The 24,343-nt window shown below is 42.3% G+C and overlaps 2 protein-coding genes across 2 annotated transcripts in view; one reads left to right on the forward strand and one right to left on the reverse strand.

The window, feature by feature from the left end:
- Window positions 1-24,343, reverse strand: part of LOC145548496 (uncharacterized) — a 101,441-nt gene that overhangs the window by 12,445 nt on the left and 64,653 nt on the right. The window lies entirely within an intron of this gene.
- On the forward strand, window positions 20,010-21,428 carry LOC145548857 (Fc receptor-like protein 5). The gene is made up of 4 exons (XM_081599913.1): window positions 20,010-20,234; window positions 20,548-20,583; window positions 20,811-21,092; window positions 21,166-21,428. Exons 1-4 carry the CDS (start codon window positions 20,207-20,209, stop codon window positions 21,426-21,428), a joined length of 609 nt encoding a protein of 202 aa, XP_081456039.1. The 5' UTR covers window positions 20,010-20,206.

Below are 24,343 nucleotides of genomic sequence, written 5' to 3' on the forward strand. Positions count from 1 at the left end.
GCTGCTGTGAGAACCTAACAGACCGGTTCAGGGTCAAAGGTCAGCTTCCAGAGACAATTTTAATGTTTAAAATGTGTTCACATAAAACTGCAGGATTTTCTGCTATGCTTTTATTCTTTTTAAGAAAATTTTTATCAGACAGCCATAAAAGCTTCATGAATAATATTTCACCAGTTTATTGGAGGAACTAATTATAAATAGAAATCTGAATCCATCAGGTCTCTGGGCTCATTGAGGATCAGATGGATGACATGAATCACACATTGTTTCCTTCGGAGATTAAAAAGATTTCTGAACTGAACTGACCAGCTGGTCTTTTTGAACGACTGAATTAACCTGAGGAAAAAAGCATTTATTATTTATTAGATTTTTAGAGATCAGCTGAAGATTCATGACAGCAGGAAGACATCAATTTTCTATCTCAACATTTATACACATGTCACAAAAATGTATTTAATAATATTGTAGGAGCCTTATGTACATGTTTTTGAAACTTCATTACAAATGTTTTTTGTGTAACGTGAGTTTCATTTGTTGCCATTTGAAAAAGATAAACATCTTAATTTGGTGCTTTATCTTATCATGTGGTGCTTTGATTGGTTATGATTAGTTCATGAGAGCACTTGCTCATTGTCTGGCACCTTGAGAGTAACAGTTTCTGACCGTCCTTTACATTTGTTTTGAGTCCGTTTGTTATTTTAAGTTCAGTAAGATTAAAGATAAACGTCGGATTCAAGACCTTTTTTTTTTTAGAAGAAATGTGTCGCGTACGAAAGAGCTTTAAGGGTCTAGACTAGTGAGAGCTTGCCACACTTAAAAACATCTTTGTTATTAAATTTTGTTAAGAGTTTTACAGAATTACCATGAAATTATAGCATGAAAAATGACAAAACTCTCCTCAACACATCAGCGTCTCAACCATGTCCAGCCTGTGTGTAGAACTGATAATCAGCCTCCATGTTGGTTCTGCAACAGGTATAAGAATTTAAAACACTCCCCGTTAGCTCTGGTTGTGCAGCTTTATGTGAACCGCAGGAATAACTTGTAGTCACTTTCAGAGGAGCGTTGAGCGAGCGGTGACAATGATTTATATTTAGGAGCAAAGAATTATTTCTGCAATGATAAAAGTTTATGTCTACGGTGCCGGTTAGTCAGTGCGTTAGTGGTTCAGCCCGGTGAGGAGCTTTGGCGGTCGCCTCATAGTCATGCTTCACACTGTTTTTATTTTATTATTATTTTCCGGTTACACGATGCATCAAACCACACCAAATGCTTTGTCTTCCTACTCAGAGTTAATTTGTTCGGCTGCGCAGAGATGTGAGAAACTCGTCCCATAAAGCTCAAGCAGCCAGAGTAGTTTCTGTGGCGCTCATTAAAAACTTGAACCAGTTTTCAGTCTGACTGGGTCACATGGAGGCGTCGCTTGATGGACCCTGGGAGCAGAGACCGAGATCTGTGGGGGCCAGCCGGTCCATGTCCAAAGAAGATCTACGCCTGACGGACGACCAGACAGAGGGGCCGCTGACCACAATCCCTAGACATCATTTTAAGAATAAATGCCTTTAAAGGGCTTAAATTGTCTCAGTTTCTTGTTGCGGTCATCTGAGTTGGGCCGTAAGGCTGGATGAGGTCTGGAGCAGAATCCGACTTAGGTTCCCTCTTGCTGCTAAAAACATCAGCACCTCTAACAGCTTCTGTGTTACATTTAATCTGAGAGAGGGGGAGTAATTTAACGGCCAAATAAAAACAATAAGTTAATCACATTTACCAATTTGTTTTTGTGAACAAACAGCACAACTCAAAGATTAAACTCACAGCGTCACATTGTTGCTATGGTAACAAACAAACTAATATTGTTCTTTGAACTTTACAAAGTAAACTTGCCAGCTCCTTAAAATCTTACATTTAATGTTAAACATTTAAAACATATTAATTTATGTATGCTGAAACCATTAAACCAAATTTTCAGCATTGATCTCAAAAGTGTTACATTATGTATCCGTGTTAAATATCAGCATTATGGCCCTGAAACCCTGAGGGGCCTCATGGAGCTGCTGATTTAATTTGGATTAAACATCCATCCATCCATTTTCTTCCGCTTATCCGGAGTCGGGTCGTGGGGCAGCAGCTTCAAAAGGGAGGCCCAGACTTCCTCCCCAGCCACTTCTTCCAGCTCCTCCGGAGGAATCCAAGGCGTTCCCAGGCCAGCGAGAGACATCGTCCCTCCACGTGTCCTGGGTCTTCCCGAGGCCTCCTCCCGGTGGGACAGCTGCAGATCACATCTGATGAAGCCAACAGGACCACATCAATCCGCAAAAGCAGAGATGCGATCCTAAGGCCACCAAATGGATCCCCTCAACACCTCGGCTGGTCTAGAGATTCTGTCCATAAAGTAATGAACAGAATCGGTGACAAGGGCAGCCTTGGCGGAGTCCAACTCTCACCGGAAACGAGCCGACTTACTGCGGCAATGCGGACCGACTCTGACACCGGTCATACAGGGACCTGACAGCCGTATCAAGGGCCCGGTACCCCATACTCCCGGCCCCACAGGGCCCCCGAGGGACACGTCGAACGCCTTCTCAAGTCCACAAACACATGTAGACTGTTGGGTGAACTCCCAGAACCTCCAGGACCTGCTGAGGGTGTAGAGCTGGTCCAGTGTTCCAGAACCAGAACCACACTGCTCTCCTGAATCCGAGGTTCGACTATCCGACGGACCCTCTCCAGGACCCTGAATAGACTCACCAGGGAGGCTTAGAGTGTGACCCCCCTGTAATTGGAGCACACCCTCCGGTCCCCCTTTTTAACAGGGGGACCACCACCCAGTCTGCCAATCCAGGGGAACTGCCTCCGATGTCCATGCGATATTGCAGAGTCGTGTAAGCCAACACAACCCTGCACATCCAGAGCCTTAAGGAACTCCGGGCGGATCTCATCCACCCGGGGCCTGCCACCGGGGAGCTTTTTGACCACCTCGGCGACCTCGTCCCAGAGATTGGGAGCCCACCCAGAGTCCCAGGCTCAGCTTCCTCAACAGAAGGCATGTGGTGGGATTGAGGAGGTCTTCGAAGTATTCCGCCCACCGGCCCACAACGTCCCGAGTTGAGGTCAGCAGCGACCATCCCCACTATAACAGTGTTGGTGCTGCACTGCTCCCCCTCTGAGACGCTGGATGGTGGACCAGAATCGCTCGAAGCCGTACGGAAGTCTGTCTCCATGGCCTCTCCAAACTCCTCCCACGCCCGAGTTTTGCATCAACGACCACCCGAGCCGCATGCCGCTTTGCCTGCCGGTACCCATCAGCTGCTTCTGGAGTCCCACAGGCCAAAAGGCCCGATAGGACTCCTTCTTCAGCTTGACAGATCCCTCACCGAAGGTGTCCACAACGGGTTCGAGGGTTGCCGCCTCGACAGGCACCAACAACCTTGCAGCAGCGCTCCGATAGGCCGCCTCGCAATGGAGGTACGGACATGGTCCACTCGACTCAATGTCCCCACCTCCCTGGAACGTGTTCAAAGTTCTGCCGGAGATGAGAGTTGAAGCTCCGTCTCACAGGGGACTCCGCCAGACGTTCCAGCAGACCCTCACTACACGTTTGGGCCTGCCAGGTCTGACCGGCTTCTCCCCCACCACCGGAGCCAACTCACCACCAGGTCAGTGGACAGCTCCACACTCTCTTCACCCGAGTGTCCAGACATACGGCCGCAAATCCGATGAAATGATGACAAGTCAATCATCGAACTGCGGCTAGGCGTCCTGGTGCAAGTGCACATATGGACGCCCTTATGTTGGAACATGGTGTTGGTGATGGACAATCCGTGACGAGCACAGAAGTCCAACAATAAAACACTACTCGAGTTCAGCTCGGGGTCCGTTCCTCCCAACCGCCCCTCCAGGTCTCACTGTCATTGCCCACGTGAGCGTTGAAGTCCCCCAGTAGAACAAGGGCCCTTGTTCTAAGGACTCCTAGAGGGTGGGTATCTGATCTGCTGTTTGGCCTGTAAGCACAGTCAGAACCGTCCCCCCACCCTCACTCCTCCGCCTAGCTGCACCCGTAGGCGGAGGGAGGCTACCCTCTCGTTCACCGGGGTAACCCCAACGTACAGGCGCCGAGATGGGGGGCAACAAGTATGCCCACTCCTGCCCGGCGCCTCTCACTGTGGGCAACTCCAGAGTGGAAGTACGTCCAGCCCTCTCAAGGAGACTGACTGCGCTTTGTCTGGTTCCTGTCTGCCTTGGGTGACCCTACCAGGGCATAAAACCCCAGACTGCATAGCTCCTAGGATCATTGGACACTCAAACCCCTCCACACGATAAGGTGGCAGCCCAAGGAGAGACGTGCAAATAACGTAAACATGACGTAACAGACGTGCAAATAATTGATATTCATTTTAATTGTAGTTTGATTTGTTGTTTTTAAGACTAGTTGTGGGTAGTCTTAAAAACATTATTGCGATTGATTTATCGCGATAAACGATAAATCAATTAATTGCACAATAAATGAAACCCATCGACCTCATTTTAATCATCAGCTTTATCGTCTCTTCCTGCCTTTTTTTCCTTTCTGTGATGACACTGAATGAAAAAGGCTCAGCTCCGGTTTGTGTGAATTCTGCCCCCCTGCGTCGGGAGCGCGCATTGCAGCCAGAGAGGCGGATCCGGCGGATCTGACCATTTTCAAGGCGCTTCTGATCAATTTCTTGGTAAAACTACTCATAGAAACATGTCAATGTTGTAACTTTCAGTTTAATCGGCAGCTATCAAATAAAATACATAAATAAACGAGGTCTTGTGTGGAGGTCTTTTTACGCTGTTTTAAACGCGAAGTGAATCGATCTTTTTTCAGCTTTTGTCTCGTAAGCCTGACAAATAAGTCAGTCAACAAACAAAAGTTCCAACACGTTGTGTGCATTTATTTTTTATTTCTGATAAGGAGGGAAGCTGGCCGATAGCAGGGCACAAAATAAAGACTTCCTGAAAAGATCAAAGTGTAAACTTTTTGGTAAATCCCGTTCTACATCTTACATTCTACATTTTATGCATTTTTATATTTAATTTGTTTTTTATTTTTATTGGTAACTTGATCTGTGTGTATGCTGCAACTGCACAGTAATTTCCTGTCTGGTATGAATAAAGTATTTCTATTCTATTCTAATGTAAAATATGACATTACTGGTTAAGGAAATGTCTAGTATGCTATCACATAATTTTGAGAATTTGGAAACAGTTACTTTTTATTTCCCAAAGTTATTGGAGGAGAAGAGGAGAGAATGGATACATCAGCTGCCTGGAATAATGTGTTCGCCCTCTCTAAAATGGAAACAAATTAATTTACCAGCAAGTCTTTAACTGTGTTCATTCCTCTCTTCATCATAACAATCCTCAAAGTTTGAAAACCTTTGCTCTTATTTACCAAAGTTAGGAGGGGAACCATATTTTAGTTGTCTTAGTAATCCTTTCTCCCCTTAACATTAGAAAAAGATAAACAAATTCTGTGAATTTTTAACGTTTAGTCTTTATTTTTTCCATATAAAGTTTGAAAAAAATATTGTGATTTTTGAAGTCCAAAATGGTTTAATAAATATGACTGTTGGTTTAACGATCTTTATGAAATGTATTTTATGTTTAAATATTTATCAACATTTACAATTTTTTTTCTGATATTGCATCTAACAATGTACATTACAATATAAAGACATACGGTGTTTTGTGGGAAGTCAAAATCACGTGATTCTATTCCTAAATCAATTATGCAAATGTGCAAATCTGCTTGGTGTTGGGCAGGATGTTATCACTTTTTGCTTTATGTTTAGCCAAATATTTCATTAAGTCAACACTTCTCATAAATATGGGCAGTGTGGAATATGAAACGGTCTTTAACTATACAGTTAAAGGCGAATATCCACCGCAGTCAACAATAGGCCTGTCACAATAACAAATTTGCTGAGCGATTGTCTAAAAAATTATTGCGATAACGATAATATTGTTTTAAGACCTTTTGACACTGATTTAATGGAAATGACTAATACTGCATGCGATTTCCCGCCATAGATAGATACACTTTATTTTCAAAAGAGCACATAACACTGGAACTGATAAACAAAATGGCCAACAACGAAAATAAAATGGATTCTCAGTCTCCATTAACAAAAAACGTACTTGAATAAAAACTAAACAACAAAAAGCCAAAGTGGAAATAAATACTGCATTCAACCAAAACAGTGCAGATTATTAAGTCTGTATTATCCTTCAGTAATCTCTAGATTTAGATAGAGACGATGGGCACATCCCACTACCTAATGCAGTAGTTAATACTACACCATTTTTTGCCCCTATTTTCCCCTTAAGATAATCTTAGATCTACGATTGTCTCTGGTGATTTCGTAACCGATCATCCTGCAGTGTGTGGTGTGTTACGGTAGATCGTCATGGTCGCTCCGATCTAAATCAGGTTTTCCCGACTGGGAGCCAACCAGAAGCCGGATTCTTCTCCTGCTTCTGAGGGAAATTATGGAGGGGAATCCCAAACAGCTGACACGGCGCAACCCGAAGTCCAGCGGACATCAGAGATGATATGTGGAACAACATTAATGTTTACTCAACGTTTCGTGCAAAGAATATAGAAATCACAAGGAGAGGAGTTGGAGCCAAATTGCTACCTCAGTTGATGAACCCCGTAAGATTTCAGCTGTTCTTCGTTAACGTGACATAAACAGGCTATAATGATTTTCATTGAGTCAGGACTTTACGCCGAGCCACATGCATCACAGGTAGATTCTAGTGAAGCATTGATTAATGCCTGGTTTTAAAATTAGTTAACTGGACTTGTAGCCATTATTTTGTGCCCATGTGGCTGGACACCACACGGCACGACGAACCCGATCGAACCGTTATACCTGGGATTTCTGTCGGCTAATGTGTCTCTCAGGTTTTGAAAATGGGCCGACAACTCGCTTGGCTGCAACTGTATCGATGGCAGCTCTTCTTCTATTCAGTGTTTGTAGCTTCTTGGTGCAGCTCCGCTTTCCTACTGGTAGCTTCACCGCAGCAGTTCAGCGTTACACCGACTGATGACGTTTTTATTATTTACTTGTCAGGTCGTATTATAGAGTTAACGTCAGTGCTGAAATAATCCGGTATACCCAGCATCTTTGAATTTTACCAATAAGAGCACCGGGATTTTTTCCGTTGCTTTAAAAGATTTACGCCAGTCTATTCATCGATGTCCTTCCCCACAGCCCCGCACAGTAGGGGATACAAAAAAAAATAAAAATAAAAATGAGGATGACGCGAACATTGTGCAATACTCTGACACAGGAGAACGGAGCAACAAACTAGCTGTGAATCAGGATCGAGAATCTGACGCTGAACAGTGAAAAATCCATATGAGTGGCAAATCAGGTGAAACACATGATGATTTAGGCAGCACAGCAGGTGATGAGTGAAGATTACTGATGGTCAATAAACGATAAAATAAATGTAGCAACAGGAAAGAACTAAAGTGGACACAGCAATAAACCAAGAGAGGATAAAACTAATCAAAGGAAACTAAATGGAAATGAATGAAGAACAAATGCAAGAATAAACTTAGAAACTAAAGTAAATACAGAGGAATAAACTGGTATGGCAAGACCTTTAGAGCAATAATTAATACAGAGACTGTATGGCAAGAATAAACAGACACTATTTCCAGATAAAAGTAAAATAATATTGTTGAAGTGTCATGGGTTTGTTGAGACCACATCTAGTACTGAGAATAAATATATCTTACAGACCATAACAGTAAAGAACTGATCACTTATTTATGTTTTCATTAGATTTGATACATTTATTTCTTCAATATTATTTTTCATGTCAGTGTTAATGTCATGAGGCTGATGACTCCATGACACTTTGACTCATTAGGATTGATTAAGAACCAGATTTGTTCTTTGTAATTTCTGTCCAGTAAACTATTAATCTATAATCAATAGACAGGTCTATATAAAGATATAATCCATGTTTCTGTCTCATATTTGTATGGCATTAAAAGGAACTTTAGTTTTTCCACTGAAAGCTCTGGTTTGCACAATAAATGCCATGTGGGTGAGTTTTATGGATGATGCTCTGATGTCCATTCTCCTGAAGGCAGCACAGAGCTGCACCACCAGAAACACTGAAGAAGAAGAGCTTTGATTAATGTAGTTACAGTTCTATCCATGTTTTAATGCTGCAGCTCAGTCGGTTGCTAATAGTTCAAGTTTAAACTGGCATGTTGAACATCTTTTATCTGGTCATTTAGTGGAATATTTAACAACTAGAAATGGTAAAGAATAAGAATATATTCTCCACTCTGATTGGCTGTTAGGCCTACAGATTTTAACTTGATGTTTGTTGCATTTTTCTTAGACGCTGTGAAAATATTTCTATTCTCATGACTTTTTTTGTTCTCTGGGAAATTATTTTTGATGATAATACAGAAACAAGCATAAAATCAAAACATCTACAATAGTGATAGTTAATATTAATGATAAATAATAGTCAGTGCAAAGTAGCCTGCAATTCTTTGGTGGGGGGGAGGGGGGCTGGATAAAGGCTGGGGGGCGGAGGGGGGCTGGATAAAGGCTGGGGGGGCTGGATAAAGGCTGGGGGGGCTCTGGGCTGAAAAGGTTGAGAAACACTGGTTTATAACCATGTTTGGGATTTGTGAAAAAGTTTTGTCTGATTTGTGAAACTTAAAAAAGCAATTTTTACCCTTTTTATTGGTCTCGATCACACAAGATCTGCTCCAATTCCAAATCTACAACATCTAGACTCGTCAAACCTGGACCAGATTATTTTCAATTAATAGAATATTTAAAACCATGTTGGATGCAGTTTTTTTCAAATTCAATTCTAATTCAAAACCACTTTATTAATCCCAGTGGGAAATTAAATGTTGGTGTAACTCATTAATTATTCAGAGTTATTGTAGATGGTGATGGTTGTTGGAAGGAAAGATCTTCTGCAGCGGTCTGTTAAGTGAAGTTTCACAACCCCAAACATGGTTATAAATATTCTTCTTGAAGGGAATAATAATCTAATACAGATTTGAAGTGTGTAGATGTAGATTTTTAATCAGAGCAGATCTATAATGATCAGATGCAAAAATTGTGAAAGTCTAACTTTGAGTTTTCACAAATCAGAAAAAGGTTTCACAAATCCCAAACAAGGTTTTAAATATCCAACTTGAGAATAATTTAGTCCAAGTTTCAAGTGTCTAGGTGTTGTAGTTTTTAGACTAGAGTTGATTAAAGATGCGAAGGTAGTGAAAATTAGTGGAATCGCCCTTTACTATTGGAAGCTGGAATTGGAAACCAGCTTCAGCTTCGTCCTGAGGACTGGAAAGCACCGTGTTAGAGGCATCAATCAAACACATAAATACTGGAGTGTTGTGAAAGTTATACCCAGGGGTGAAAGTAAGGGGGTACTGGTACCCCTATAGATTTAGCAGGGGTACGCAGTACCTGCAAGAGGAGAGAGGCTGTCTGCTGTAAAACATGAATAGGTTCACTGTGCAGCTGTGAGTGATTAGTTTTTCCAAGAACAATCTAAAAGACTTAATCAGTTAATGAATAGTTTTTTCCCCATTTCATATCGTTTCTGAACTGTTCGTGACAAACTGAACGTCGCCAGGACGCTGAGAGCAGCACGTCCTCCTCTGATTGGCTTAAAACGTTCGTAACTTAGAACAACAAAAAAATTTTTTTAAAGCGTGTTCATATTAATGACCCAACAACAATAATAATCTCAGTGATTATTGTTTCAACAAGGTGTTGCGCAATTCTGTGGTTTCGGTTCCAAAATAACCATCAGATCAGGAGATTAAAATGAACTAATCAACCACCGCTGTGATCATGAGGCTTATTAATGATCGCAGAATAAATATCAAGCCTGAAAACCTGATACTGTAATGGACTGAATGTTTTTAACATAATCTCTGGTCGGCTTGTGGCGGTTATTCTCAATTTATAAAAATCCTATTTATCCATTTAAAAACACAACGGCTGTGCTTAAATGACAGAGAGAGACGGAGAGTAAAAAGGTGCGACTGGTTTAGAGTTGATCACCTGTTCAGGTTGTTTACCTTTGTTTACCTTTGCTGTGGCTCTTTACAGTCGCTGTAGTTTCTGAACAATCAATAAACGACAAACTTGGACTAATTACCTCGTTTTGTGTGATTATACGTCATTTACAACAAACATCAAACATGGTAAATATGTTTCATTAAGTATTTAACAAACAATGGCTTCTACCGCCATAATTATGTGAAATTAAATTAATATTTAGAAAAAAATAGTTGGTGCTTTGAGCTCAGAGTCTGAGAGGCTTTTCATTTATCAAACTAATTTTTTGCCTCTTAGTTAGTGGAAATATTGATGTTGATGAGATTTTCTCCAAAATAACCTTTTTCAACCTTTATAGCTCCACTGTTGAAACTCTAACATTCACAAATGACAGAAATAACATCCACTCCAGCATCTGGTTTGAGGTGATTCCTCTGGAACCTGTTGGAGGAAAAACATCCAACTTCAGAAGATGAGCTTTAACCTAACAGAGCTCTGTGGTTCCTCCTGTCAGTGTGAGAGTCAGGGTGAGGAGGCGCCAGGTTAGGAAGAGAAGCTGCAGGATCTTCAAACCAACAGGTCATGATGCTGGGCTACTGATTATCCCACTGTCTGGACACAGGATCAATAGAACCAGTTTAAAAACTAAAATGAATGGTTATATGCCAGACATGGAAAACTGGATGGACTCCATGCCATGATGTTCAGGATTTAGGCCTCATGGCATCTCAATGTGTAAAAATTGCAGCCAGGGGGCTGAAGGAGGAAATACAGCTTTATTTTGCAGCAATTCAAGAGCTACCAGCTTTTATCGCTTCAAAAAAAAAAAAAAAAATCGGCACAGAAACTCCAAAGCACACAAAGTATATATATATATATATATATATATATATATATATATATACACATCTGTGCAGAATATGGACTGGAAGCCCTGAGATCAAAGTGGGGAAAACCCCCAAAGTGGTGGAGAATGACCGAGCTAAGATCCTGTGGGACTTTCCAGATCCAGACAGACAAGATGGTGATGGAGAACCAACCGGACATTGTGGTGGTGGATAAACAACAGAGGAAAGCCGTTGTGGTGGATGTAGCAATACCAAGTGACTACAACATCAGGAAGAAGGGAAACTGGAGAAGTACCAGGGCCTCAGGGAGGAACTGGAAAAGACCTGGAAGGTGAAGACCACCGGGTGCCTGTGGTCATCGGGGCCCTCGGGGCAGACAGTCACCCCAAACTGGAGCAGTGGCTACAACAGATCCCAGGAACAACATCAGACATCTCAGTCCAGAAATGTGCAGTTCTAGGCACAGCCAAGATACTGGAGGAGAACCTGAAGCTCCCAGGCCTCTGGTAGAGGACCCGAGCTCAGAGGATGAAACAGACCACCGCGGAGGGGGAGAAGGGAATTTTTTTATATATATATATATATATATATATATATATATATGTCACACACACACACACACTTTTGTCATAGTACCCTCAATAATTTAAAACTACTTTCACCCCTGGTTATACAAGTCTAAAATCTCCTTCAGTGCATCAGTGCAAAAATACACGTCTGTGCCATGTTTGGGTTTAAAACCGAATTGATTCTCAGAGGTCAATACAAACTCGTCCAACCTAATTAATGGGATTCTTTCTAAAACTTTGGACAGACTACTAGCTAAATCTATGGTCGGTAATTCTCCAAAGAGCTAATCTTAGCCGCTTTGTCCTTCATGACGGTACAATCAGAATGTTAAATCAGGAAAGAGTTAAAACATGTAAGATACCGGTTCTTAATGACTAGACACGACTGTAAGTAAAGTTTAACTGTTTCCAGCTGAATCTCACCTGCAGCAGAGACAAACTGCATGAAGGCCAGAGACAGCAGGAGCAGAGACGCAGTCAGAGAAGAAGAACCCATTTCCGGGTTGGTTCGGGTCTCTCCGGTAGAAGCTCGGATTCATGCGACGTTTCTACGTGAAACATTTTGCGGACATAAAAACACTGACGTTTACTTAACCACAACAAGCTCTTAGAATAAATTAAATAAACTCTGAGAAAGCGAAAACTCACGCGTGCTGAGCCCTGCAGAGGCGGACAGGGTGGAGGTGAAGGTGGAGCTTATGATGCGTTCCAGTGGTCATGAAAAACTGGGAAATCCCGACTTCCCAGTCTGAAATTGGACTCCCCAATAGGAAACTTAGATCATCTCAGACTACCCCTACCAGTTGTAAAGCTGCGTTCAGATCGAACACGATTTGACTGTCAGGGACTTCCGGTAAAGTACCTTTACCGGAAGTCTCATTTAACGTTACGCGTTTGGAGTGAGCACAGGGAGCAACTACAGACTTTCTGTGCTGTATGCGAACACATCATCGGTTAATATGCCATATAGATCTCCCTTATTCACGACTTATGAAATACAGTAATACTATTGTGGACTTTATTTTATGTTACATTTACAGCAGGTGATAATCTGAATCACATGCAAAAAAGTTTGTAAGGTAAATATGTAACGCTCAGTGCTCAGCAAAGTTTCTGTAGAGGAAATATGAATCTGAACAGCCTGGACGCTGTCAGAGTTTAAACACTAAACATTTGGTATCTTTGCACACTGCAGGTTGTGTCCGAGGCATTGGTTAGCATGTTTGCACTTCGTAGCTTATAGGAGGAAGGTTATCCAAATTAATAAAAATAGTAAAATAGTGTTGTTGACCACCAAACACTGTATAAAGATGTCACAATTTTTCAACAGAAGCCCTAACAAACATTTTTATGTAGGACAAATAATGGTTTCTCTTCACTATTAACTTTTTCCTTTCGGCTTTCCCTGTAGGGGTCGCTACAGCGAGTCATCCATGTAACCCATCTTCCGCATTTTCTTCTCTCACACCAACTACCCTCATGTCCTCTTTCACTCCAGCCATAAATCTCCTCTTTGGTCTTCCTTTTAATCTTTTAGTACGATATATTTGTCGTTTATATTACTGAATAAGGTCAACACATTCTTTTAACTCCCCTGTATTCAACCTCACTGACATTGTTCTGCCTGTAATGTCGCGTTTTCCCACTCATAATTTTTTAATTCAGGATGAGTGTTATTCGTTTTCCCCCAACAGGTGGCATGTTCACTTAACAGATGTTACGGCCAGTGGGCCTTGTATGTTTCCTTCTATCCCGTGACTGTTCCGGCGCAGGAAATACGGCGGCCATCTTGGAGAGGTTCGTCCTCCTACTTGCTCAATCAAAACAGCAGAAATGCCTCAGCACTGAGGGATATTGTTGTTCAGATCTATGGGTTCACAAGTAAGATGGACATATTGTGTATATTGTGATTAGAATATTACTTTACTGTATTCATGTCCACCGGTGAGATACCAGCTAATATTAGCTACAGTGCTTGGTGTAATACGGGTTCAGCCGCTATGAAGGCTAACTGAGATTCTGTAAATCTAAAAAAAATTTATTCTCCAACATCGACTTAGATTATCCGACACAAGAGCCTATATTAGAAATGTAATGCAACACATATTATAAAACTTATATTATGTGTTATAACATTTGTAAAGTAACTGGATGTCCACACACATGTTCAGCTTTCACCAGAAGTCTGACTTTAATGCCAGCTCAGAACCAACACAACATCACATGAGGAGCAGGACCATAGACATAAGAGTAGACCCCGCATTGGCTGCTCCGGCGCAGGAACTACACCGGCCATCTTGGAGAGGTCGTCCCTCCTACTTTGCTCAACCAAAAAAAAAAAAGATACCTCAGCACTGCGGGATATTGTTGTTCGGATCTATGGACTAATGATGCGAGGGCTCCACAGACAACATTTCTGTAATGCTCAGAACTGAGGACCCGAAATTTCAGTCAGACACAAAGTAGAAAAAACAAGATCTTCGAGGATCAGGGTATGGGACAGGCAACCACCAATGATGGGACAGGAACCTCTGAGGACAGAGAAGCAGGTTAGTGGGTTGTAGTCTTGAGGGTCAAGGCTGAATAAGAAAAATCACTAACCTTCTTAAAGTGTTGTGGAGGATGAGGAGTCCAGGCAGCACAGTGGTTAGTAACAGGTGAGACATCCAGGAAGGAACAGAACTAGGAGGTCAAGGGTTTGGGGCAGGATCAGGATAGCAGGACAAGGCAAGACTTATCTGAGGGACAGGCGAAGAGCAGTGGTCAGGGCACAGAAAAGGGTCCAACACGAGCAGGCAATATCAGGCAGACAAATCCAGGGGCGAGGCAGGAGGCAGAGGTCGAAAGGCAGAAGCAGGGTTGAGTCCAGAAAACAGAGGCCAGTGAAGTATCCGATGCGGGCCAGACAGGGCAGGGAAATCCAAGAGACAAAAAACGTGTTCGTGTTTCCACCGGTTCGTGGTCAAGTCAGGAGGAAATGCTGGATATCTACTCACACCAAGGCTTTCAAAAATCTGGCACCGTCTGCCTGCCTGAGAGCTGAATATAACTGCTGGTGAACAGGTGGAAGACATGAGCCTGATTGTTCTCCAGCCAGCAGCATGAAGGTGAACCAGGTGAGCTTGATGGGAGAGGTGAGTGCTGAGGAGAAAAACAAAGCAGGCAGACGGGCCAGAAACATGACAATTTCACAAGTAAGATGGACATATTATTGTGTATATATTGTGATTAGAATATTACTTTACTGTATTTATGTCCACCGGTGAGATACCAGCTAATATTAGCTACAGTGCTTGGTGTAATACGGGTTCAGCCGCTATGAAGGATAACTGAGATTCTGTAAATCTAAAAAATTAATTATTCTCTAACATTGACTTATGCCCCTTTTCCACCGGCTCTACTTAAACAACCCGGCTCCAACAACCCGGCTCGGCTCGTCTCTGTTTCGGAGTGACCGCGTTTCCACCGCCCTTCTCATCTCTGTAGCAGGATACCGCCTCCTGGTGGCGGGGGGGTGTAGCGCCCCGCCTCCAGGCTCTGTGCTGTGCTTCGTTACATGCGACCTAACGCGAGTTGTTGTTTTTCTGATACAACAGAAGAAGAGAGAGCTGAGCTATTTTTTTTATAGCCTGATTGCATTTTTCTGAGACTTCAAGAAAATGTGACAGTGGGAGGAAAGCTGCGATGTGGTGAGGAGGAGCTGCGATGTGGTGAGGAGGAGCTGCGATGTGGTGAGGAGGAGCTGATCTCCGCCCTGCAGCGGGAGGAACGCAGGTGGCTCAGACGGCTCAGGGAAGCTAACGATGATTTTAAACTACGATAAAACTTGTAATAGTGCCGAATATACCTGAGCTAATGTTAGTCAGGGTGTTGCAAATAATTAAAAAATGTCAGAATTAATTCATAATATATTCCAATGTGTTTTCATGTTGGTGAATTCAGACCATCGTGGTTCTTCCTGCAGCTTTTGGGTTGTAGGATCTCATCAGTGTCCGTCTTCCTGCTGGTCAGTGTTGACCTTCAGGATGTCCAGAGACCTTCACCTTCTGGAGCAGGAACTACATGAGCTCAAGATGCTGATCAAACATTTCTGATAAAAAAGTGTCTGATGTTCTTACAGAGTTGAAGAGCATTAACAGTCTGTTTTTTTTAAATTCTCAATACGTTTAATTATGATTCACCTGATGTCCAAGTTATACTGAGAACAAATAAATGTTTATTCCTTCTAATCTGACTGGTTCCTCTTCCATGATTTCACATTTTGGACACCAAGAGTTAAAAGTTTAAACTCAGTCTTATAATTAAGGTTCCAGGTTTTGGACACATTTTCTCACTTTCTTACATTGAAGGTTCTGCAGGCAGACAGATAAACAGTGAGTGGATAGAATGATGATTATAAACTAGAAACTAACACGATTTGTATTTTGGGTTCTTGTTAATAGCTGCCCTGATAATAATGTCAAAATGTTTGGTTTGCTGAATAATGTATTCAGTTTTGGATGCTTCATTGGCAATCTACAATGTTAATGAAATATTTATATAATATAATGTTATTTTCACTCTGGCTAAAGCTCCTCACATTTTGGGAGGATTGTATTAGGACCTTGATATAAACTACAGTAAGTACAATAATGTGTGGAGTCAGCAGAAATAAAGAGACTTTGTTCACTGAGACACAACTTTTATTTTTCTTTTGTTTGTCTCAACTCTCCTTGTTGCTCTGCCATCAGCTGGTAGCTGCTTCCTGCTGAAGGATCCAGGTGTTGTGATGGTTCTCCATCATGTCAGCCATGTTGCTCTCCTGCTCCCTGGTAATCAGATGTTATAGCTTATAGCACTTAAATGTAGATAAGTAACAGAGTTACTAATGTGGATGTTGCCTAAACATAAGGAATTATTTAAAACAGACATGTTGCTATATATATATATATATATGTATACACTGCTCAAAAAAATAAAGGGAACACTCAAATAACACATCCTAGATCTGAATGAATGAAATATTCTCATTGAATTCTTTGTTCTGTACAAAGTTGAATGTGCCGACAACAAAATCACACAAAAATCATCAATGGAAATCAAATTTATTAACCAATGGAGGCCTGGATTTGGAGCCACACACAAAATTAAAGTGAAAAAAACACACTACAGGCTGATCCAACTTTAATGTAATGTCCTTAAAACAAGTCAAAATGAGGCTCAGGAATTGTGTGTGGCCTCCACGTGCCTGTATGACCTCCCTACAACTCCTGGACATGCTCCTGATGAGGTGGCGGATGGTCTCCTGAGGGATCTCCTCCCAGACCTGGACTAAAGCATCCGCCAACTCCTGGACAGTCTGTGGTGCAACGTGACGTTGGTGGATGGAGCGAGACATGATGTCCCAGATGTGCTCAATCGGATTCAGGTCTGGGGAACGGGCGGGCCGGTCCATTGCTTCAATGCCTTCATCTTGCAGGAACTGCTGACACACTCCAGCCACATGAGGTCTAGCATTGTCCTGCATTAGGAGGAACCAGGGCCAACCGCACCAGCATATGGTCTCACAAGGGGTCTGAGGATCTCATCTCTGTACCTAATGGCAGTCAGGCCACCTCTGGTGAGCACATGGAGGGCTGTGCGGCCCTCCAAAGAAATGCCACCCCACACCATTACTGACCCACTGCCAAACCGGTCATGCTGAAGGATGTTGCAGGCAGCAGACCGCTCTCCATGGCGTCTCCAGACTCTGTCACGTCTGTCACATGTACTCAGTGTGAACCTGCTTTCATCTGTGAAGAGCACAAGGCGCCAGTGGCGAATTTGCCAATCCTGGTGTTCTCTGGCAAATGCCAAGCGTCCTGCATGATGTTGGGCTGTGAGCACAACCCCCATCTGTGGACGTCGGGCCCTCATACCATCCTCATGGAGTCAGTTTCTAACCGTTTGTGCAGACATATTTGTGGCCTGCTGGAGGTCATGCTGCAGGGCTCTGGCAGTGCTCCTCCTGTTCCTTCTTGCACAAAGGCGGAGGTAGCGGTCCTGCTGCTGGGTTGTTGACCTCCTACGGCCTCCTCCACGTCTCCTGGTGTACTGGCCTGTCTCCTGGTAGTGCCTCCAGCCTCTGGACACTACGCTGACAGACACAGCAAATCTTCTTGCCACAGCTCGCATTGATGTGCCATCCTGGATGAGCTGCACTACCTGAGCCACTTGTGTGGGTCGTAGAGTCCGTCTCATGCTACCACAAGTGTGAAAGCACCACCAACATTCAAAACTGACCAAAACATCAGCCAGACAGCAAAGGTACTGAGAAGTGGTCTGTGGTCAGAACCTCTCCTTTATTGAGTGTGTCTTGCTAATTGCCTATAATTTCCATCTGTTGTCTTTTCCATTTGCACAACAGCAGGAGAAATTGATTGTCAATCAGTGTTGCTTCCTAAGTGGACAGTTTGATTTCACAGAAGTTTGATTTACTTGGAGTTATATTGTGTTGTTTAAGTGTTCCCTTTATTTTTTTGAGCAGTGTATGTACACACACACACACACATACATATATATATACATACATACACTTTTTTTTTTACCATCCAGCCAGAATTAAATAACTGGAATAGTTGTGTAAATTAAAGACAAAATGCAATTACTTGTAAGTTTTAGACCTATGCAGGCATACAGCCATGGATAAAATACCACTATCGTTTTCTTCAGGTTTATTGTTCATTCTACAATTAATAATTCATAACAATTTGATTAGAGAACTGATATCTAGCCATTTTACAATAGGATGTCATATGACATGTTTTATTATCTCACAATGGAGGAAACTCAGATGCAAAATGAGAAACAATTGAAGCTCGTAGATTCACACAAAGAAACAAATGACGGTAACATGCTGAACAATATTGAGTTATTTATAACTAATGTGCAACTGAGTGTCTTCAGAAAATGCACATGTTGTGTTTGAGTAATAAAAATACAGCAGGCTGTGTGTTTTAAATGTCTTCCTGTATGTATACAACCTTAAATGTAGTAACAACCAGACAGATATATCTACAAACTGCTCACCTGGCTGGAGAGCAGCAGCGGCGTTAGCTGCGTCTGAGTCGGTGTTCACCGAGGGGCTCCGTCGCTCTGAAGCGGCTAACGAGGCTAATGAAGCTAACGAGGCTAATGAAGCTAACGAGGCTAACGAGGCTTTCCATTCTCTCCACTACGTGACAAAAGCGACTCATTCCTCACGGCTCCATCGAGCTGTCGCTGAATATTGAAATCCGAAGCAAAGAAAAAAACCGGCATCTTTTAGTTCATGGCTTGTTTGCATCTTCCATCACTTCCGTGTTGCAGCGAGTTTCAAACGTTGCTCCTTCATTTTTCTTCTCTCTTCGCCTCGCTCTTCTGACCATGCCCTCAGCCAATCAGTGAACAGCAGCGAAGCTTGCGTCACCTACCAAACCAGGGCCGGCCCGGCTGGACCTGCTCCGAAGCAGGACCCTAAAAGGCAGGACCCTAAAAAGCAGGACCCTAAAAAGCAGGACTCTAAAAAGCAGGACCCTAAAAAGCAGGACCCTAAAAAGCAGGGCCCTAAAAGGCAGGACCCTAAAAAGCAGGACCCTAAAAAGCAGGACCCTAAAAAGCAGGACCCTAAAAAGCAGGACCCTAAAAAGCAGGACCCTAAAAAGCAGGACCCTAAAAGGCAGGACCCTAAAAAGCAGGACCCTAAAAAGCAGGACCCTAAAAAGCAGGACCCTAAAAAGCAGGACCCTAAAAGGCAGGACCCTAAAAAGCAGGGCCCTAAAAAGCAGGACTCTAAAAAGCAGGACCCTAAAAGGCAGGACCCTAAAAAGCAGGACCCTAAAAAGCAGGATCCTAAAAGGCAGGACCCTAAAAAGCAGGGCCCTAAAAGGCAGGACCCTAAAAAGCAGGGCCCTAAAAAGCAGGGCCCTAAAAGGCAGGACCCTAAAAAGCAGGACCCTAAAAAGCAGGGCCCTAAAAGGCAGGACCCTAAAAAGCAGGGCCCTAAAAGGCAGGACCCTAAAAAGCAGGACCCTAAAAAGCAGGGCCCTAAAAGGCAGGACCCTAAAAAGCAGGACCCTAAAAGGCAGGACCCTAAAAAGCAGGGCCAGCCCCATTGAAAAGGCTGGTGGAAACGCAAGGAAAGCGAGCCGAGCCGACCAAGTAGAGCCGGTGGAAAAGGGGCGTTAGATTATCTGACACAAGAGCCTATATTAGAAATGAAACAATATAACACATATTATAAAACTTACGTGTTATAACATTCACCAGCAAAGTTTACACAGGTGGTAAAGACTATTATTTATATGTAATTCTTTCACTCTGTCAAAAGTAAGATACATCCCAAATCTTCCGTTTTTGTTTTGAAAGTTTCATAAAGACACGATGTGAGGAAGAAGAGGGAGAATCTATAAAGAGAGACGGATTCACTGATGAATCTCACATCGGATTTTGGACTCAATCTCTCCCCTCCTCTCTCTGCCCCTCCTCTCTCTGCCCCTCCTCTCTCTCTGCCCCTCCTCTCTCTCCCCCTCCTCTCTCTGCCCCTCCTCTCTCTGCCCCTCCTCTCTCAGCCCCTCCTCTCTCTCCCCTCCTCTCTCTCCCCTCCTCTCTCTCTCTGCAGCAGACGGACCAGCAGCAGGAAGTAGGCGGCTCAGTGAGCCGTTCTCAGCTTCAGCCAAACATCGTCAGGTCACTGAGAAGAACAATGGAAGGAACATCTCACTGTCTGATCTGTAAGTAAAGTTTTAGTCTCTTTCTGCTGGATCAGCATTTCTCTCTGTCTGAGACACTGGAGACATTTTACTGGATGGGATTTAATAGGATCTGGTGATAGAATCACTGTGGGGCTGTAAACTTGTGCGTTTAGCATTGATTGTCTAATAAAGTGTCAAGAGTTGATGTCTGTTGTGAATCAGCGTTAAATAAAACAATCAATTGACCTTTATAAATAACAGCATCTAAAAAATAAAAACTTCCGAGCAAATTATATTTAACATGTCCAGCTTTACTTTATAATGAATAAATATATTTTTAATTTTTCTCTAGTTCTGATCTTCTTGCTGAGCTGCTCAACAGATGAAGGTTGGTGAACTTCTGTTACATTAAAATGATTTTAAATATTCAAAGATGTTCTTTGGATTAAATGTTACTTATCCATCCATCTTCTTTACACCCTTGTCCCTTAGTGGGGTCGGGAGGTGCTGGTGCCTCTCCAGATAACGTTTTAAAAAAAATATTTGTGTAATTATTGGATATTATGCATTCTAGTTTTAGTAACAACTGAAATTATTTAAATTTGACATTTCCAGTCTCTCCAGCTGCTCTGACTCTGAGACCCAGCAGATCTCAGTTCTTTGAAAGAGAATCAGTGACTCTGATCTGTGAGGATGGAAACGTCTCTGATGGAGGAACTGTGAGGAGAAACACAACCAGAGGAACCAGGAAGCCATGTGGAGATGGATGGGGGAAACCAGATGGCCTGATGTGTAACATCAGCTACTTATTCCCACATGACTCTGGTGTGTACTGGTGTGAGTCCACATCTGGATCCTCCCCCAGCAGCAGCAGCAGCATCCAGCTCTCTGTCTCTGGTAAGATCAGACTGTGGAGTTAGTGTTGCTGTGTGGAAATGGATGAAATGCTGTAGTTTGTCTCTGTGTTGAGGTGGATCAGTGATCCTGCAGAGTCCTGTCCTCCCTGTGATGGAGGGAGATGACGTCACTCTGAGCTGCAGAGCAAAGAGTCCAGCCCACAACCTCCCAGCTGCTTTCTATAAAGATGGCTCCTTCATTGGTGATGGACCATCAGGTCACATGACCCTCCTCCATGTCTCCAGCTCTGATGAAGGCCTCTATAAATGTAACATCAGCGGTCAGGATGGAGAGTCTCCATCCAGCTGGATCTGGGTCAAAGGTCAGAGGATTTAAAATATTGTTAAACTTTGGTTTTTATTAGAAATTGTTGGGCAGTTATTTAATAAATTGTTTTATTTTAGAGAAACCAACAACTGCTTCTGATCCTACAACCACTTCTGATGCTCCACCCTCTCCTTCACATCCATCATCATCTTCATCTTCCTCCCAGTTTGTTCTCTACATCCTCGTGTCTCTAGGATGTGTGATTCTTGTGGTTTTCCTGCTGATTCTGGTTTTACTGGTGAGACGACGTGTTCAGAGAAAACCTGAAGGTGAGACAAACCTTTATCCATTTTCTGTTGGTTCAATAAAGTTTAACATGTGAAATAGTTTGATCTGAAAGAGAATTATATTAACATTTTAGGAAATGCAGAAGTTGGAGAGAACAATCTTACCTACAGTGACATCCAAGTTTCTCATCATCGACGACAGAAGAACAAATCAAGTCAAGGTGAAATTGTGTTTCTGTTCTGGGTTTTGTTGGAAAACTAAAGTTAAAAATGTTTTACCACTGTGACGTCTGTATTAAACACCGTTTTAGAAACAGGTTTTATTAAAGGCAGATAGTTTTGCAATTCAAGATCTTTTTAGGAATAGAAAGTAGAAACTGATTCATTGATATCAGCAACATAAAGGAATAAACAGGAAATAAGTAATAAATATGTTGTGTTGGTAACGTTTGAGGAATAAATCATATTCAGTAAAGTGAACCCTAGTGAAAAATAATACTTTAGTATATCTCAAATATGTGAGTGGTGCAGTTGGTAGCACTGTTCACTTGCAGCAAGAAGGTTCTGGGTTCGATTCCCGGTCTTTCTGCATGGAGTCTCCATGTTCTCCCTGTGCATGGTGGGTTTTCTCCAGGTACTCCGGTTTCCTCCCACAGTCCAGAAACATGACTGTCAGGTTAATTGGCAGTCATGGTGTGAGTGTGAGTGTGTGTGTGCATGGTTGTGTGTCTCTGTTGAATTTGTAGGTTACTTGCACTGACAATTATTTTATTATTAATGTTACTATCATTATTGTAGATGTTTTGAATCGGCGCACGATTATGTTTTCCAGTACACTTCAGCGCCTTTTGCTCCTTCACCTCGCGCACATAACGGGGTAAATGTAGCGAGTTTTGCCCTAAACGTATCGCGTCTGGAGGAGGGGGGCTGGGGGGGAGGAGCGTATGTTTCTACGCTCCTTCATGTGGGGGCGCCGATTTATGTTTTCACATCCACCTGAATAATGTGTAGTTGCGCTCCTGCCCATGGCACTTCAACAATATTATTGTACCTTTTATCTGGAAATAGTGTCTGTTTATTCTTGCCATACAGTCTCTGTATTAATTATTGCTCGAAAGGTCTTGCCATACCAGTTTATTCCTCTGTATTTACTTTAGTTTCTTAGTTTATTCTTGCATTTTGTTCTTCATTCATTTCCATTTAGTTTCCTTTGATTAGTTTTATCCTCTCTTGGTTTATTGCTATGTCCACTTTAGTTTCTTTCCTGTTGCTACATTTATTTTATCGTTTATTCACCATCAGTAATCTTCACTCATCACCTGCTGCGCCGCCTAATCGTCATGTTTCACATCATGTGTTGATTTTTCACTGTTCAGCGTCAGATTCTCTGTTTTTATGCCATAATTCACATCTAGTTCGTCGCTCCGTTTTATGTCCCGCTTCTCCTGTTTCAGAGTTTTGCGCAATGTGAACGTCTTTTTTTTTAAGCCCCTAAGGTGCAGGGCGGTCGGGAAGCGTATCGATGGGGAAAAGGCAGACTGACATAAACCTTTTAAAACAACGGAAACAATTTCTGCATTCTGATTATTGAAATTTAAAAGTGCTGTGTTGTTCTATCACCCCCGTTTCATACCGGACCACTTACAGCTCTGTGTTAACGCTATAAAATGAATGCTCTCTATCGTGGTATCACCCATGGAGGGATTTCTTTATTTAAATAGGTTCATTTTTCAGAGGGATACAAAGTCGTGATTTTAGTAATTACATGTTTATAAGAGTGATTTTCTGCTGTCCTTCCATGGAAGTGGGCAGCTTTCAAACAGAAATAAAACACTTTTTAATATAAATTGCTGCTTTGACATGATCACAGAACTGCCAAAACATATGTAGCTACATAAATACCAGACAAAGTGAATCACAGCAGCGTCATCAGCCGGTGTAACGCTGAACTGATGCGGAGCCATGAAGCTACAAACACTGAATAGAAGAAGAGCTGCCATCGATACAGTTGCAGCCAAGCATGATTTAATGTTACACAATACAGTTTTACCAAGTTGCTCAAAGTCTAAACTGGTATTGTTGTGCATTTAAGGTGTAAAGTTTACCTTCGACCAAACGCCCCCCAAAGGCATCCCAGCGCCCCCCTTTGGTAAAAATGTCTGCCAGCGCCCCCTGCCATCCTCTGAACGCCCCCTGGGGGGCGGTACCGCCCACGTTGAGAACCGCTAGTTTAGCATATTTAAATGTTGGGGGGGAAACAGAATAGATTTGGAATATAATATTTTGATATTGATGTATGATAAGCATTTTACAAACCACAGTCATAATTTGTTTAAATACATTTAGTAATATCAATACATATATAAATATACAAACAAAATAATACAATCATAGAGAAACAAAGATGATTAAATAATGATATGCATTAAATTATACATATTTATATGCACATGCGTATAAACATAATGTCTATAAAGGTTTTATTCATGTTTTCCAACCGAGGAGTTGGATCTTAGAGAGATTCAGCAGCTTAGATCCATCCTGTGCAGTGAATCCGTCTCTCCTTAAAGACTTTTCCCACTTCTTCTTCTTCACATTGTGTCTTTATCAAACCTTCAAAACAAAAACGGAAGCCATCTTACTTTTGACAGAGTGAAAAATTACATATACATAACTGTCTTTGCCACTTTGTGTCGA

Source organism: Poecilia reticulata, chromosome 18 (genome assembly GCF_904066995.2).
Source record: "Poecilia reticulata chromosome 18, P_reticulata-male-v2, whole genome shotgun sequence".
In the NCBI taxonomy this organism is placed as follows: Eukaryota; Metazoa; Chordata; class Actinopteri; order Cyprinodontiformes; family Poeciliidae; genus Poecilia; species Poecilia reticulata.

Coding starts and splice junctions, on each gene's coding strand:
- LOC145548857 (XM_081599913.1), top strand. CDS start 20,207: ATGGAAGGAACATCTCACTGTCTGATCT. Junction 20,235..20,547: donor AACATCTCACTGTCTGATCT/GTAAGTAAAGTT, acceptor ATTTTTCTCTAG/TTCTGATCTTCTTGCTGAGC. Junction 21,093..21,165: donor CATCCAGCTCTCTGTCTCTG/GTAAGATCAGAC, acceptor CTCTGTGTTGAG/GTGGATCAGTGATCCTGCAG.